This window comes from Anoplophora glabripennis, unplaced genomic scaffold (assembly GCF_000390285.2).
Source record: "Anoplophora glabripennis isolate ALB-LARVAE unplaced genomic scaffold, Agla_2.0 scaffold73, whole genome shotgun sequence".
Classification (NCBI taxonomy): Eukaryota; Metazoa; Arthropoda; class Insecta; order Coleoptera; family Cerambycidae; genus Anoplophora; species Anoplophora glabripennis.
Window position 1 is genome coordinate 115901 of NW_019416874.1, and position 14597 is coordinate 130497.

General features: G+C 30.2%; 1 protein-coding gene across 3 annotated transcripts; it reads left to right on the forward strand.

Annotated features, from left to right (window-relative positions):
* The first annotated feature begins 98 nt into the window (after positions 1-98).
* Positions 99-9369, forward strand: LOC108905032 (equilibrative nucleoside transporter 1-like). Of its 3 annotated transcripts, none has more exons than XM_023455606.1 (10): positions 99-118; positions 2922-3075; positions 3635-3864; positions 3938-4077; positions 4131-4276; positions 4331-4563; positions 4631-4811; positions 4916-5037; positions 5092-5294; positions 8875-9369. In XM_023455606.1, exons 2-10 carry the CDS (start codon positions 3012-3014, stop codon positions 8996-8998), a joined length of 1443 nt encoding a protein of 480 aa, XP_023311374.1. In that variant the 5' UTR covers positions 99-118; positions 2922-3011; the 3' UTR covers positions 8999-9369. The 3 variants fall into 3 exon arrangements, with proteins under 3 accessions (XP_023311374.1, XP_023311373.1, XP_018563313.1); XM_023455605.1 differs by lacking the exon at positions 99-118 and adding an exon at positions 1756-1829; XM_018707797.2 differs by lacking the exon at positions 99-118 and adding an exon at positions 1915-2109.
* The last annotated feature ends 5228 nt before the right edge of the window (positions 9370-14597 follow it).

Consider the following 14597-nt stretch of genomic DNA (forward strand, 5'->3'; position numbering starts at 1 on the left):
GATGTACTCAGTGCATCAATGGAAATCGCTGTTATATGTATTAATTTATCCATAAAGAACACGCAAATTTGATTATTATTTTAATTTCCACGGGTATATCCAGTATTACGTAGTAAATGTAAGTACACATAACCATTATAGTATCAGCATTTGAATTTGATACCCATCAGTTTTTTTTTTCTGGGTGATCTACTGGTGTCCTCTAATTATTGAGATTGTCCACAGCATTGATTGAAATATTCTACTTCAGTCAACATCCATAATTTTATAATTATCGAAATCATCAGACCTATGAGGCCTAAAGCTTAGAAATGATCTAAGAGTTCAAAAACCTCTGAGGAATAATATTCCTCTGAGTCAAAAACCTTTTTTTGATTGGTGACGGCTGACATATCAACTGCACGAAATCTATCTGAACAAGTATACAGTACAAATACACACAGTACAGACGATACGGTTGGACTATAACTCTTGGGTATCTGGCATATCTCCGTCAAAAATGAATATAAAAATCTGAAATTTTAGGGGTGTACTATGGATGGGGAGACCTAAGAGCGGACGTAGTTTCAACTCACCCCTTCCACCCTAAGGGGGTGCGGAGGGGGTGAGGGGTGTTTTTTTTTAGATATACTCTATTTATTTTGCGATTTTCGGATTCTACGAGAAAAACTACCCCCGGAGACACGTTCTTGCCGAATTTCCACAAAAACTAAAATCCACCCTCCTATGGACTTTGTCGTTTTTTCGATGATTATAGGTCCCGGGTACCCGCTCTTAGGTCTCCCCATCCATAGTAGAGATGGGCTAAACTGCTCTTTTTGCGGAGCAGTGACACCTGCTACTGCTCCGGCAACAGAGCAGTGACAAATAGCTGCGATTTTTCGGAACAGCTCCTGGTAGCGCGCGCATACATTCCTACCGTGATATGTTCCCTTATTTTCGCGTCAAAGTTCATAAATCGACACTTGTCGTGCTTAATAGCGGCTAGCGTTAGGGAATAGGGATACTTTCGTCATGCGCTGTTTTTCAAGCATGTGCCAACTTTCGTAGATTTAGCTCAATTTGTTATTTCGCTTTTGCATTATTTATTTGAATTTGATATAGCGTTATCTGTTATTTTGTCCTAAGTTACTACTGATAAATTTTTATTACAAATAAAATTGGACATGGATAAACGAAGAAAATCTTTCCTGTGGAATTTATTTTTACCAACGTATGAAAGTAAAGCTTGTTGTAATATATGCAAGCAAAATATTTGTTATAAATCTTCAATCACCAATTTAAAAAGACACATAGAACAACGACATCCTACAGTGAGTACAGTGCCAGATATTCAAAATTTTTCCGCGAGTGCAACAAAAACAAATGAAGAACAGTCGCATGTTTTTTGCTTAGTCTAAGTTTTAAGTGATTTTGTAAACAAAAACTTTTAAAATATTTGTAGAGCAGCAACCAGCAATACACGCATTGCTCTAGTCGCTGAAATACAATGTCTTTAAATCAAACGCGACTGTATTATATGTTTAGTGTGTGACACTGTGACTAATTCAAAATTCAAGCACAGTTCGCAACGGCTGAGCGAGAATCTGCTCTGCTGTGGCCGGCACGCCTGAGCTATGTCTCTGGCGCTAGTAAATTGCACTTTGCAGTAAACGCTCCGAAAAATCACTGCTTCTTTTGTCGCAGCGGAACAGTCAGCTCCAGTGACAACTGCGGAACAGTGCCAAAGTAGCAGACAGTGAAAGAGCAACACATCTCTAATCCATAGTACACCCCTAAAATTTCAGATTTTTATATTCATTTTTGACGGAGATATGCCAGGTACCCAGGTAATAATAATTAATTTATTATGTATTATAGTCACTCTTTATAATTTCGGCCGCCGAGTATAGCACATGAGTATAGTCCCTAGCCAGTAGCCACAATTCTGTCTTGTTTTGTGTTTTATGATGGTTCGTGCATGAGGTTATTGAGGTTTGAGGTTGTGTTAATTTGGTAACTGTTACATTGCATTGGAAGAACTTTCTCCTAAACGGTTAAAGTACATCCATATTTTGTGGTACATCCGTTTCTTTATAAAGTTATCTTCGACCACGTTTTTTTTTTAACGTAAGTATAATCATTCTTAGCCATTGCCTCTAGGGCATTCAATTTCTGGGTAGTATGTTACTTTAAGGTTAAATAAAATTGTACATTTTTTGAAAAAGGTAATAGATAAAATCTTTTTCATACTTCTAAATTTTTTTGACCCTGAAAATGTAGATTAAGTACCTACAAGTTAGTTATAATATTATATATTATAAATATTATTTAAATAGAAGCATGTCTATTCCTACAACGCTATGCTATATCAAATTATTTTCATTTTCATTTAAATCAATTTTAAAATGTTTAAATTTAAAAATATATACAAACCTTCAATTTTGCTACAATTTTTTTCTGCTAATTCAGTCCATTAATTCATGCCTACCTATCTATTTATTAGTAGTTAATGTATTTCTTATTTAAATTGTTACTATACTATCATATATAATCAGTCATAATATTTCAGTAAACTACATACCCCCTATTTGGAGAATATAAAATTCCAAACGAAATATGTGTAAAAGTTTCAAGTTTAAAGTAAATAATAAATTTCTATTTAGTTTCTAGTTAACTTTTGTAAGAAAAAAGTTATCAATTTATTAAATAACAGATACATTATGCAGCTATTTGTTCAGAGATAATAACTGTATTGACCTTTTAAGCTATAAGTTTACAAAACTTGCAGGCATATGAATGTATTTATCATTAAGTGATAACATATACATTTACAATATTAACGAAATGATGTATCGAAGCAACATCACATTTTCTTATAATCCTTTATATTATCACTGTTGCAATAAGTACTTATTAATTATAAAATCTTTTACTTCAAGGATTTATTGAATATATTAAAGAAATGAGATATAGTGTTGGTTGACAATTAGCAGTGACTATCAATTAGTAAAAACAACAGACACAAAAACATGAGTTACAATAAAGATTACTTATACAATGAAACAAATGGAGTTCCGCTGCAGCCCATACAAGGTAATTTTATGGTATATTTTTGAATGTAATTATTTTGCTTACTCCCAAACGATATGTAGGTACCTACTATTCTATAAATGTATTTAATAACTGGCCATTTTATGTAAATATTATTTCAATCTTAAAAATGGGGAAGTAAATTAATTTAAAGATTGCTGTTAATTAAAATTAAATAAATAAGCAAAATTATAGGATAAAGGAAATTAGATTTTGAACTTTTTCCTTATCACTACTTCTATTTTTGGGATCTTAAATATTTAAACAGTTCACTGAACTTTTATATATTATTTTGGATTTAAACATTTTATGTAGTTTACCAGACATTTAGAGTGTTTGTTTTGAATTATTGCTTTAACTACTTGTTATTCAAATTTAACCCGACTAGTGGTCATGGTCAGAGTACCTAATTATTACCTACCTACTCCAATTATGAGTATAGATATCTCTAAACAAGGTAAATAAAATTGTTTATTTTATATACCCATTCAAGTTTATATCATATATAAATGTATTTATATCTAGTAATAAAACCTATAGGAATCCAATTCAAAATTTTTAGATGCAGAAGTTACCGAGAAGACTTGTTTGCAACAGCCTACCAAACAGCAGTTGTCTTGGGAGGAGAAAGAGTTACAAGAGGACGAGTTGAATTTTAAAAATTTGACCGTAGACGAAACAAGTCTACCACTGAGTTCTCCTCCTGATACAAACAATTTGGTGTATTTTACTTTTCTCATACATGGTATTGGTGTTTTAATGCCTTGGAACATGTTTATCAACGCCAATGAAGTAGGTAGATCTACACTAGTAAATTAACTTGCAATGAAAGTAAATCTTGTCTGTGTTTCTTTTTTTATTTTAGTATTTCACAAACTATAAACTGTCTCCCGAATATATAGGATTTATATTTCCGTACGTGCCTAATTTCATGCAGTATCTGACGTTTTCTGCTCAGGTTCCTAGCGTTTTGTTCAATTGGATGAATGTTTTTGTAACGATTGGGTAACAAAAACTTATTTTCTGGCTTATGCGTCGTTATATGTTACTTTTTTTAGAGGAAGTTTAACTACCAGAATTGTATGCAGTATAACTGTAGAAGTAATAGTTTTTATTATCACAGTTATACTAGCAATGGTCGACTCTAGCACATGGCCACATGGTTTCTTTTACGTTACAATGATATGTGTTGTTATTTTGAACAGTAAGTAACTTATAATTTTTTTTATGTGACTTATAAATGTACACATAATTTTAGTGGCTAATGGTATATATCAGAACAGTATTTATGGAATGGCTGCCAAGTTACCAGGAAAATATACGGGCGCCGTCATTTTGGGCAACAATATAAGTGGCACTTTCACAGCCGTTGTTAACCTCCTTTCTAGCTTGATGACGTCCAATACAAGAATGGCCGCTATTTATTATTTTATAACAGCTTTGTTTATTTTGGTGATTTGTTTCGTCTCGTATTTTACTTTACAACGAAACGTAAGTACTTAATTCCTTTGTTGTCCATTGACGAAACAAATTCAGTAACTTTTTCTTGGGGTTTTAGAGATTTTACCGACACTTCGAATTAAAAGAGAAGAAGGATGTCGAACAGAGGAGACAGCTGATGAGGGGATCAAGCGAACGACCTCCTTACTTGTATATTTTAAAGAAATCTTTACCACAGTTGTATAACGTTTTCTTTGTATTTTTTGTGACCCTAGCTGTGTTCCCAGCGATACATGCCGGTAAGCTTTATCTTATTTATTTTCTGACGGTTTTTTCCTAATTTATCGAAAAAATTACTTTTCCGTTACGTAGCTAATAAAAATTGATTCCGAATTATTTGTAGACATCAAGCCGGTGGACGAAAATTTCTTCATCCCACTAAATTACTATGCAAGCATAACATGCTTTATAACTTTTAATGTTTTTGCCATGATCGGCAGTTGGTTACCCAGCTATTTCATTTGGGTAAGTACCATGTTGAAACGATCAAACGTGATCTAATTTCGGTCTTAAATGCAGCCGAAACCTAAGTACTTGTGGATTCCGGTCACCCTGAGGATTCTTTACATCCCATTCTATTTATTCTGCAACTATCAGGTGAAGGGATTGGATAGAATTTTACCTGTACTGGTGACTAATGACTTGGTTTATTGGGTAGTGGCTGCGACTATGGGCATTACTAATGGATATTTTAGCTCTCTTGCTATGATGTACACCCCAAGGTATTTGCAGTTTTTTTTTATTTATTCATAGTTACTTTTTGATAGTTAACAACAATTTGTACACAAAAATAAATTGATTAATTAAAGAATTCAAATCAGTTTAGATCTAATAACAAAATTCTAGAAGATAGATCTGTTTGCTCCACGTTGAATAAAATATTTTGTTTTTCTAAACAGTAAAAGCAATAGGTCATTTGAAGATATTAAACAAAACATTCCTTATTACTATTACAAAATATGTACGTGTATTTGTAAGCCACTTTAACTCTATTATATGTGACCTTAATAGGATCATTATTCTGACCCCTAATTTAGTATTATTTTTACCTCCCTTGTGTTGTAAATATTTAGCTGTGACATATCCCAGCGTTGCTATCAGTGCTTCTATACTTATACAACTTGGTGTTTGTCATATTAAATTTTTTTATATATTCCTTTTTTTATATACAGGGTGTAACTTCGAATGTGTCGTATTTCTACAAAGACTACCTACCTTTGACTTGTGAAAACAGATTTTTTGTTTGTAATCTTTTTTTATTTTTTCATTTTCATACCCTGTCGCTGGACAGCAAGTATAACTTCATGCTCTGCTGTGAGCACATATCCAGTTTAGACCGATCGAAATAACTCATTTAGAGGGAGAAAAAAAAAATTGTTACCTGCACTTGTGTAAGTGGAAATGGTAAAGGTGCTTATAATAAACGGAAGAAAAATTGTGCGCAGGGGAGGCAGAGGGTTGATTTGGGGGGTTGAAAAGTTGTGAAAAATTGTATCATCGGGATTTCTGGCAAAAGTTGATGTCAAACAAGAAAGTATCCAATACAAAAGTTGTAGATCATGCAAAAATCTACAACTTTTGTAGAGGTCACTTTTTAAGATAACCTCAAAATTTCCGATAAAAATGAGAAAAACCGGTTTTTTTCTTATTTTTCGTTTGATGAAACTTGGTGATAGTATACCTTTCTGTCTTAAATAACCACAAATTTTATTAGATAAAAAATTCAAGAAGTTTCTGAGATATTTATTTTTTCCGGTATGAAACACTTTTTTTCAAAGAAAAATTCTATTTAGGAAAATTATCATACAGAGTTCTGCCGGTGAAAATTTTTTTTTTGTTTTGACATATACTCTGGTGAAATAAAAAAATCTGTAATCACAGTTCAAAAACATGCTCAAAAATGCCAAAAAAATAAAAAATGATTTGCAACAATAACTTTTCAGTAATTGTTGATAATTTGCTTAAATTTTTTAAAAATTCAAAAACTTATTACACCATTCAATTGTATGGAAAAAATACAAAAAAAAACTGCTTCATTGTTTGACCCAAAACTTTATTTTTGTACAGTATTGCTATAAACATGAGTCGAATAGTGAATGAATAAAATAAATAATATTTTCTTTTTTCCGTAGGATCCATTAGTGTACTTATTTTTTTTTAATTTTGATGAATTCATAGATATACAGTGTGTACAAGAAAAGGATGGGATAGCATTAGGATCTAGGAAACGTAAGAGATACAGGGTGGCTCAGATTAGAAAAAGTTGTTTTTTTTTATACCTAACAATATGCCATTTAGAAAGTTTTAAAATTCCGGGTAGTTCCGGAGATAGATATCCAGAAAAACCCGAAGATTTGCAAAATTGTTTAATTTTTTTTCTGATTTTAATTAAAAAACGAATTTTAAAATAAATTGCATACATATTTACAAAACCACTTTTTTCGCTCTATACAATGGGGTCAACATTTTTGCAATCTGACGTTTTGTCTTCGAGGGGCCATCCATCATCAGGTTAATTTTTTTAAATGCGTCGCTGCTATTTTTATGACAAAATCTAATGTAATTTTTAATTCTGAATTAGATTATATTACTATTGTAATCACTTAAAAAGTTTTTAGCATGTTTTAACTATCATTTAAAGTTTTTCCTGAGTACGGCTCTGAACGCTTTCAAAATATCTTTTGAATTAAGTCATAACAGTATAAAAGTCAATACCGCACAAAATATCCAACAATTTTTTTTACTACTATTAGCAATACTAATTAGAAATAATAAAACATTTCATAAATTCGTATTATTTTTTAAATTATTGATTAAAAAAAATTGTTGGATATTTTGTACTGTATTGACTTTTATACTGTTATGACTTCCTCGAATAGATATTTTGAAAGCGTTCAGGAAAAATTTTAAATTATAGCTAAAGACCTTTTTAAGTGATTACAATAGTAAAATCATAAAAGATTGTCGTGAAAATAGCAGCGAAGTATTTAAAAAAATTAACCTGATGACCCCTCGAAGACGGAACGTCGGATTGTAAAAATGTTGACGCCATTGGATAGAGCGAAAAAAGTGGCAATGTAAATATGCAATTTATTTTAAAATTTGTTTTCAAATAAAGCCAAATTTCGGATTTTCGGGGTTTACGTCAACAGTAGACTTTGCAGTTAATACTTTGCATTGCTGAAATCTCATCCAAAGATAATTTAGTATTTGTAATTTGACTTACTAGGTGTTTGTAGCAATACTGCACAAAAATTAAATTTTGGGTCAAACAATAAGACACAGTTTATTTTTTATTTTTTCTCGTATAATTGAATGGTCTAATCAGTTTTTGTTTTTTTTTTAATTTAAACAAATTATCAACAATTACTGAAAAATTCATTGTTACGTCATTTTTTATTTTTTCATTTTTGAGCATGTTTTCGAACTGTGATTACAGATTTTTTTATTTCACCAAACAGTATATGTCAAAACGAGAAAAATGATTACCGGCAGAACTCTGAACGATGATTTTTCTAAGTAGAATTTTTCTTTGAAAAAAAAAGTGTTTCAGACCAGAAAAAATGAATATCTTGGAAACTTCTAGATTTTTTTATCTAAAAAAATTTGCGGTTATTTAAGATACAGAAAGGAATACTTTCACCAAGTTTCGTCAAAATTAAATTATTTTTGCGGAAATGAGAAATAAAAAAAGAAAAATCAGAAAAAAACCTGTTTTTCGGAAAATTTGAGGTTATCTTAAAAAGTGATCTCTACAAAAGTTGTAGATTTTTGCATGGTCTACAACTTTTGTATTAGATACTTTTTTGTAGGACATCAAGTTTCACCAGAAATCCCAATGATACAATTTTATTTTTTTTAGGTTTATTATAAGCCCTTTATCATTTCCACTTATAAAAGTCCAGGTAACAATTTTTTTTTCTCCAAGTGTAATTTGGTTCGACTAGTTGCGAAATTGAGATATTAACATTCATTGTAATTCTAATATTTCCAATTTGGAACGTGAATATAAATTTTAATTCTGAACAAATTGTTCTAATGAAATTGCACGTATGAATAGAAGCAAAACTTTTTAATAAGAATTATGTTTCTTACAAAACTTCAACACAGTTTTAACATCATTTAAGGATAAAATTGTGTATAGGATGTTAATTTTTTGTATGGTCAAGTTCATTAAACATGTTAAATACTTTTACTTATGATTAATCTAGCTCCATGAAAAAATTCATATCTCAAGCAGTTCAGTCTTTGTTGTTAAGTGAACGTTTTTGACCCAGTATTTACGAGTAATATATTTTCCAGGATGGTCGAAGAGAGGTATGCGACTACAGCTGGTATGTTGGCTGCAGCGGCCTTAATAACTGGCATCTTTACGGGCATCATCTCGTCATTCTTATGGCCTTGGGTGATAGCCAATGTAGGCTAACAATGATCACTTGCATGTGTCCAAAAAAGTAATTTAGTTAGGTTCAAAATATTACATATTTTATTATGGACCCGTTAGTTTGTTTTTCTAATAAGAAATATTTAGTAACTAAAAAAAATATTAAAAGGACAAGATTTTGGATTACTTTTAATTTGTAGCCAAAGAAAAGTTAAAAGTTAAAAATTTATACTAGTTTAGATGTTCCTTAATTAAATTATGGAACTTGCTTTGTATGTGTAAAAAATTTACATTAGCTAATGTAACATATCAACCTGCATTAGGTAAGTGCAAAATGTAAATAATATTTGTTGACAAAAGATAATGATATAGAGGTGAGGCAAAGTGGTTAATAAAATTTTATTTACCTTGTCTGCCCGATAAATATTTTCCAACCTTATTTGATAAAAAAATGGTGATATATTACTTATTTAACAAGGAAAATTAGGAACAAAATACACAGATTTTTACTCTGAGAATGATACAAAAATGTTTTTCATGAAATAAAATTTAATGCCGGTAGTAAAGAACAAACGTTACTAATAGTATCTTTATTTTGAATATTAAAACAATTGACAATAGAAACTGTTTTTTGTCCTTTTATTCTTAAGAAAAATATTTAGCGAACAAAATATTTTGATTTTATTTAATTTAGTTCTTCAATGAAGAACCAAATAAATCTGTTTGCTCCCCTACCTGAGTACATTGCATGTTTAATTTAGTTTTAAGTAGTTTCTGTTGAATAATGACCAGAGATTGAATTAATCCAGGTAGGCTATACAACACTTGCATTTAGCTACTGAAGAAGCAAATATTTATTTTGCTTTCAGTTTCCATTCAAGCATTTCATTGTATATATCAATGTTTTACATTTCCATAAATATTGAGATTACTGTAACAATAGGTCAACTTATTTGGAAATCCTCGGTTGCATGCGCCCTTATACAATGTGTTTTAATAAACATGTACTTTTAATTGGAAGATTCCTCTTATTTTATCATCCTTTTTTTTAATCTTTTATTTTAAAAAATATCTCCGAAACGACTTAAGTAAACTGAATGACGGTTGTGAAATTATTTAGAATAGTACATATTTTAGCATTAGGAAGATTTAGACACCTTCGCCAGGGGCATGCTTACAGGATGGGAATGAAATAATAAATTAAAAAAAAACATGTCCGACACTTTTCTTTTTTGATAGCACAGTTATCTAAAGAATTTAATGTGTATAGTCAGTTGAACATGTATAAAAACGCCTAGCAATAAAATTTAATGAGATTCATAGGCGTCTCTAAAAAAGTTTAAAAAATAATTTATGTAATGTGTAGCAAATTTCCTTTATATGTTCTTTTGGCCAACATCATTTATGTCCTCAAACAATTTTATTATATTTATGGTAAATTTTGATTATGGCATCAAAAAACATTTACATTTTTATTAAAATATATTACTGCCCTGCATTGCTGCACTGCACTGCTAGACAATTCCTCAACAACTGAAATTTATGGCCGGTCACCCAATGCGACTGTGTTTGTGCGCCGTTTGCCCGCGTGGAGATTCTTCAACTGGACGTATACATTTCTACCACCTCCACGTTTAGTTCGACCAGACCAGTATATGGGTATGGCTAAGTAAATATGGGAACAAGTTTTATCAAATGTATATTTCAATGCCGAGTTGCTGCGTAACAACCGAACTTGGTACATACTGTCTAGTTATTTGGTCTTCAATTGAGATCGGAAAATCTATAACAAAAGTTACATTTTGATACTTTTTCAAGTTTACTTTTGTTTTGAAAATAAATACAGGTATCATTTATTATTTAAATTTACTTGAACATACTTGGAGAAAATGGTGAAAATGGTCTCTATCTCCTAAGCTAAAAAAGTTGTTACTAAAGTTGTTTCAGATAAAAAAGAAAAAATTTTAAAAACTGAACTATCATAATAAGAACTCCATGTTGTTAGAAACTTTTTGTTTTATTTTTTAATTGGGAATCTACCTTCGAGCAATGACACATGTTCTTTGAAACACACTGTATAATAATAGTCGACAAAACTGCGAGATGGGCTTCCCTTTTAATTCATTTATCACTATGAAGGTTCTTTTTAAAATTTCTTTGGTTATATATTTTTAAATTATTCCAATTATATCACAACTTACACAGCCCATCAATTTCATTTAATTTTTGTATTTCAGTAAAATATTCTAATCACTGGTCTGTATAAGCTGTGATAATATTTTTAATTTATTAAAATCCAATATTTTACTAACAAATTTGGACTAATATTATTGTAGGTAGTATGATTTCACTTTATGTTAATACATTTTTATCAAATTTGGTTGTGCACCAGTACATTTAGTTTTAGTTATCGTAAAAATCAGTGAATAACTAAGTATATACAATCCATACGATATTTGTCGAGATGGAATTACAAGAAGACCCCTGCATCGCTTTCTTGGAATTAACCGCATTCGACACCCGAAGTAGAAAGACATTGACGTTCAGCGTAACTGCTTGCTTAAATACATGTTTCTTTGTTTATCCCTTTTTTGTACCAGCGTGTTTATAATTATTATCATCTTCTAGTTTACTTATGATTTGTACTCTACTGTACTTTAAAAGAAATAAAAACACATTTTAATCCAAAACTATATATATTTTGATATTTTGAAAATAACATGGTAAATTGTTACAGTTATTTCGATAACAGAACTTTATTGGCTTATTCTTGGAATTCTGTCTCGACAAATATCGTACAGGACTACTTTTCATTATTCATACGTACAACGATATATAATAATTAACTTTTATTTATTAATATTTAAACATTTGCTTCTGTTAATTATGACATTTTGTTAATTTTTGAAATTTCCTTATGAAACTTGTAGGGAACTGGTTGTTTTTTTTTGTTATTTTAATTTTATGGAAGACTGAAAGTGATTTTGGGTAATATCCTCTTTTTATTTATTGTTTTCTGATTTTATCTAACTATTAATTATTCGTTGCTTTGTTTGTAGTTAATATATTGAACCCAATAAAAAATTTTCTTTAATTTACCTCACCCTACTTAAGCTAAGGATTTAAAAACCAACAGTCACATATTTTACGCATCTTATAATTTTATTTTTTTAGCTGCTGATTTAATTGTTGACTGTACATATTGTTGCTGTAATATGTAAATTCGATTAATTAATTTGCCACATGCAACCACAATTTTTCTGTAATGATCAGTTACATAATTTTAATGTTTTATTTAGTGACTACAATGTTAAAAGTTTTATTGTTATACAGGGTGTTTGGAAAAGTTGGTACAAAATTTAACGAGGTGAAAGTAGAGCCAAAAATAGTAAAAAAAGTTGCTATAAACATTGGTCCTCCGGAGCACCGTTACTGAGATATGGTCCCCCAAAGGAGTTTTTTTATCATTTGGATATTTTTTAAAATAACTTTTCTGAATAAGATAATGGAATGAAAATTGTAGGTAATAATCATACCATAAAGGTCTTCAAATTTCATAAGTTTCATCAAAATCGGTTATAAATAAGGATAGTTTAGTGATAGTAACTAGCCTCAACAGAAATTTTGCGAATTTTTGTATTTGAATTATCAGACAAATAATATTATTTTTTAATGAATTTGACTTGTTTGAAGAAAAAATGTCCCTATTTTATTTTTCGAATTCTGCGTAGTTTAGTCAGAAATAATTATTTTTTAAATAATGTATGGCGCAGAGCAGTTAACATTTTCACATAGTAGGCACCTTTCATGGTGACAGTTTTGTTTAATGATACTAATGATTGTCACTTTCGCGTGCTATCATTTAAATTCTTACGTTTCCTAGTTGTGATCTTTGTGCTTGACTTTGCACTTCATTAGTTTTTTTACAACCATGAACCATCATGAGCAGACGCTCTTCTTACAGTCACGGTAGCATTACGTTAAAAAAATCCTGAAATTAATTCCTCTAAATCATGCCTATGCCTCCTTGAACAGCCAAATTCACGATATCACAATTTTGCAGAAGGTTGCCTTCTGACAGGGATAATTCATTAATTTGCTTGACAATTCAAAGGAATAAAAAAAATTCGAAAAATTTCTGTTAATGGTAGTTACAAAGCTATCCTTATTTATAAACGATTTTGATGAAACTTATGAGAAGTAAAGACCCTTATGGTATAATTATTACCTACAATGTTCATTTCATTATTTTAATCAGAAAGTTATTTTAAAAAATATCCAAATGATAAGAAGACTGGTTTGGAGGGCCATATCTCAGTAACGGTGCTCCGGAGGTCCAAAGCTCATAGGAACTTTTTTTACTACTTTTGGCTGTACTTTCACGTCCTTAAATTTTGTACCAACTTTTCCAAACACCTTGTATAAGTGCAGCTCAATAAGAACATGGAACTCCTTTAAAATTTGTTTGGGACACGCAGTGGCGGCGACGAGTGGAAATTAAAATGGTTTCAGTACTAAAGAATGGGACCGATACAGTTATGAAAACAATTCGAACGGAATTTGTAAAGTAAATTAAAATAGGGGTTGCTAACACAGATCTCGAACATTTATGCATTTTTTATATCGCAGATTTGGGCGTTTTTTTATTTTTGAGAAAATTAAATTTTGTGGTTACCTACACCTATTTTGAAACTATTTTTTAAACTGCATAGAAAGCTGTAACCTTACAAAAAATTTTAAAAACTTTTTTATCAGTTGATTACGGGAAAATATATATTTTTTATTTATTAATTTCCTCATAAAATGGTATAGGTCCCATGCTTTATCAAAATATGTCCATTTTAATGTTCAATTGCCATGGGAATGTAAAGATTTTTTAAAAGGGATTACTAGGGATATTCTATTTTATTAATTTTTAAATGGCCATTACATAACCTCAATTACCATCTCTTTATGTACCTATCTCAAATTCCGTTATTTATACCTAATGCAGAATAATTTTTATGCAGTGAACTTGTTTTAGTGTCAGTAATTGGCTATTTTTTTATCTTCAGGCAATTCTGGTTTTTAAATTGAAACAGAAAATTTCAGAAATTAAGAATTTTAAGTAAATAAAAAAATTCTGTATTACAAATTCTAAAAATATCAGATACAGTTAGTGATGCTCACCAATGCCAGATTTTTAATTAATAAAATTATCGGAATTTTTTTTAAATCGCAATAAAATCGCAGCAGCCATGGATTACTAATTAGATCATCGTAATTGGTTCAATAAATACATCTAAGAGGTCACTATAGGAAATAAAATGATTTGGTTTTTAAGTGTCCTCATTTGGGTTTAGTATTTATTTACTCATATGGGCCACCCTATTAATGATTGAATGTCATTTTCAGCACAACTTACATAATAAATTACACAGTAAACAAATAATATACAGGGTTTAACCATATGAGTAACTAAATAACTCTTATGGGTTTAACTATAACCATAAGAGTAACTATTTAGTTACTCATATGACTATAACTAATAATTTCTAGAGCAGTGTATTTGGAACAAAATACCTATTTATTAACTGTTAAATGGCTTTATTATATCTTTATTTTCAATGAAATGTCTCAATTCGAATATCAGAATAATGTA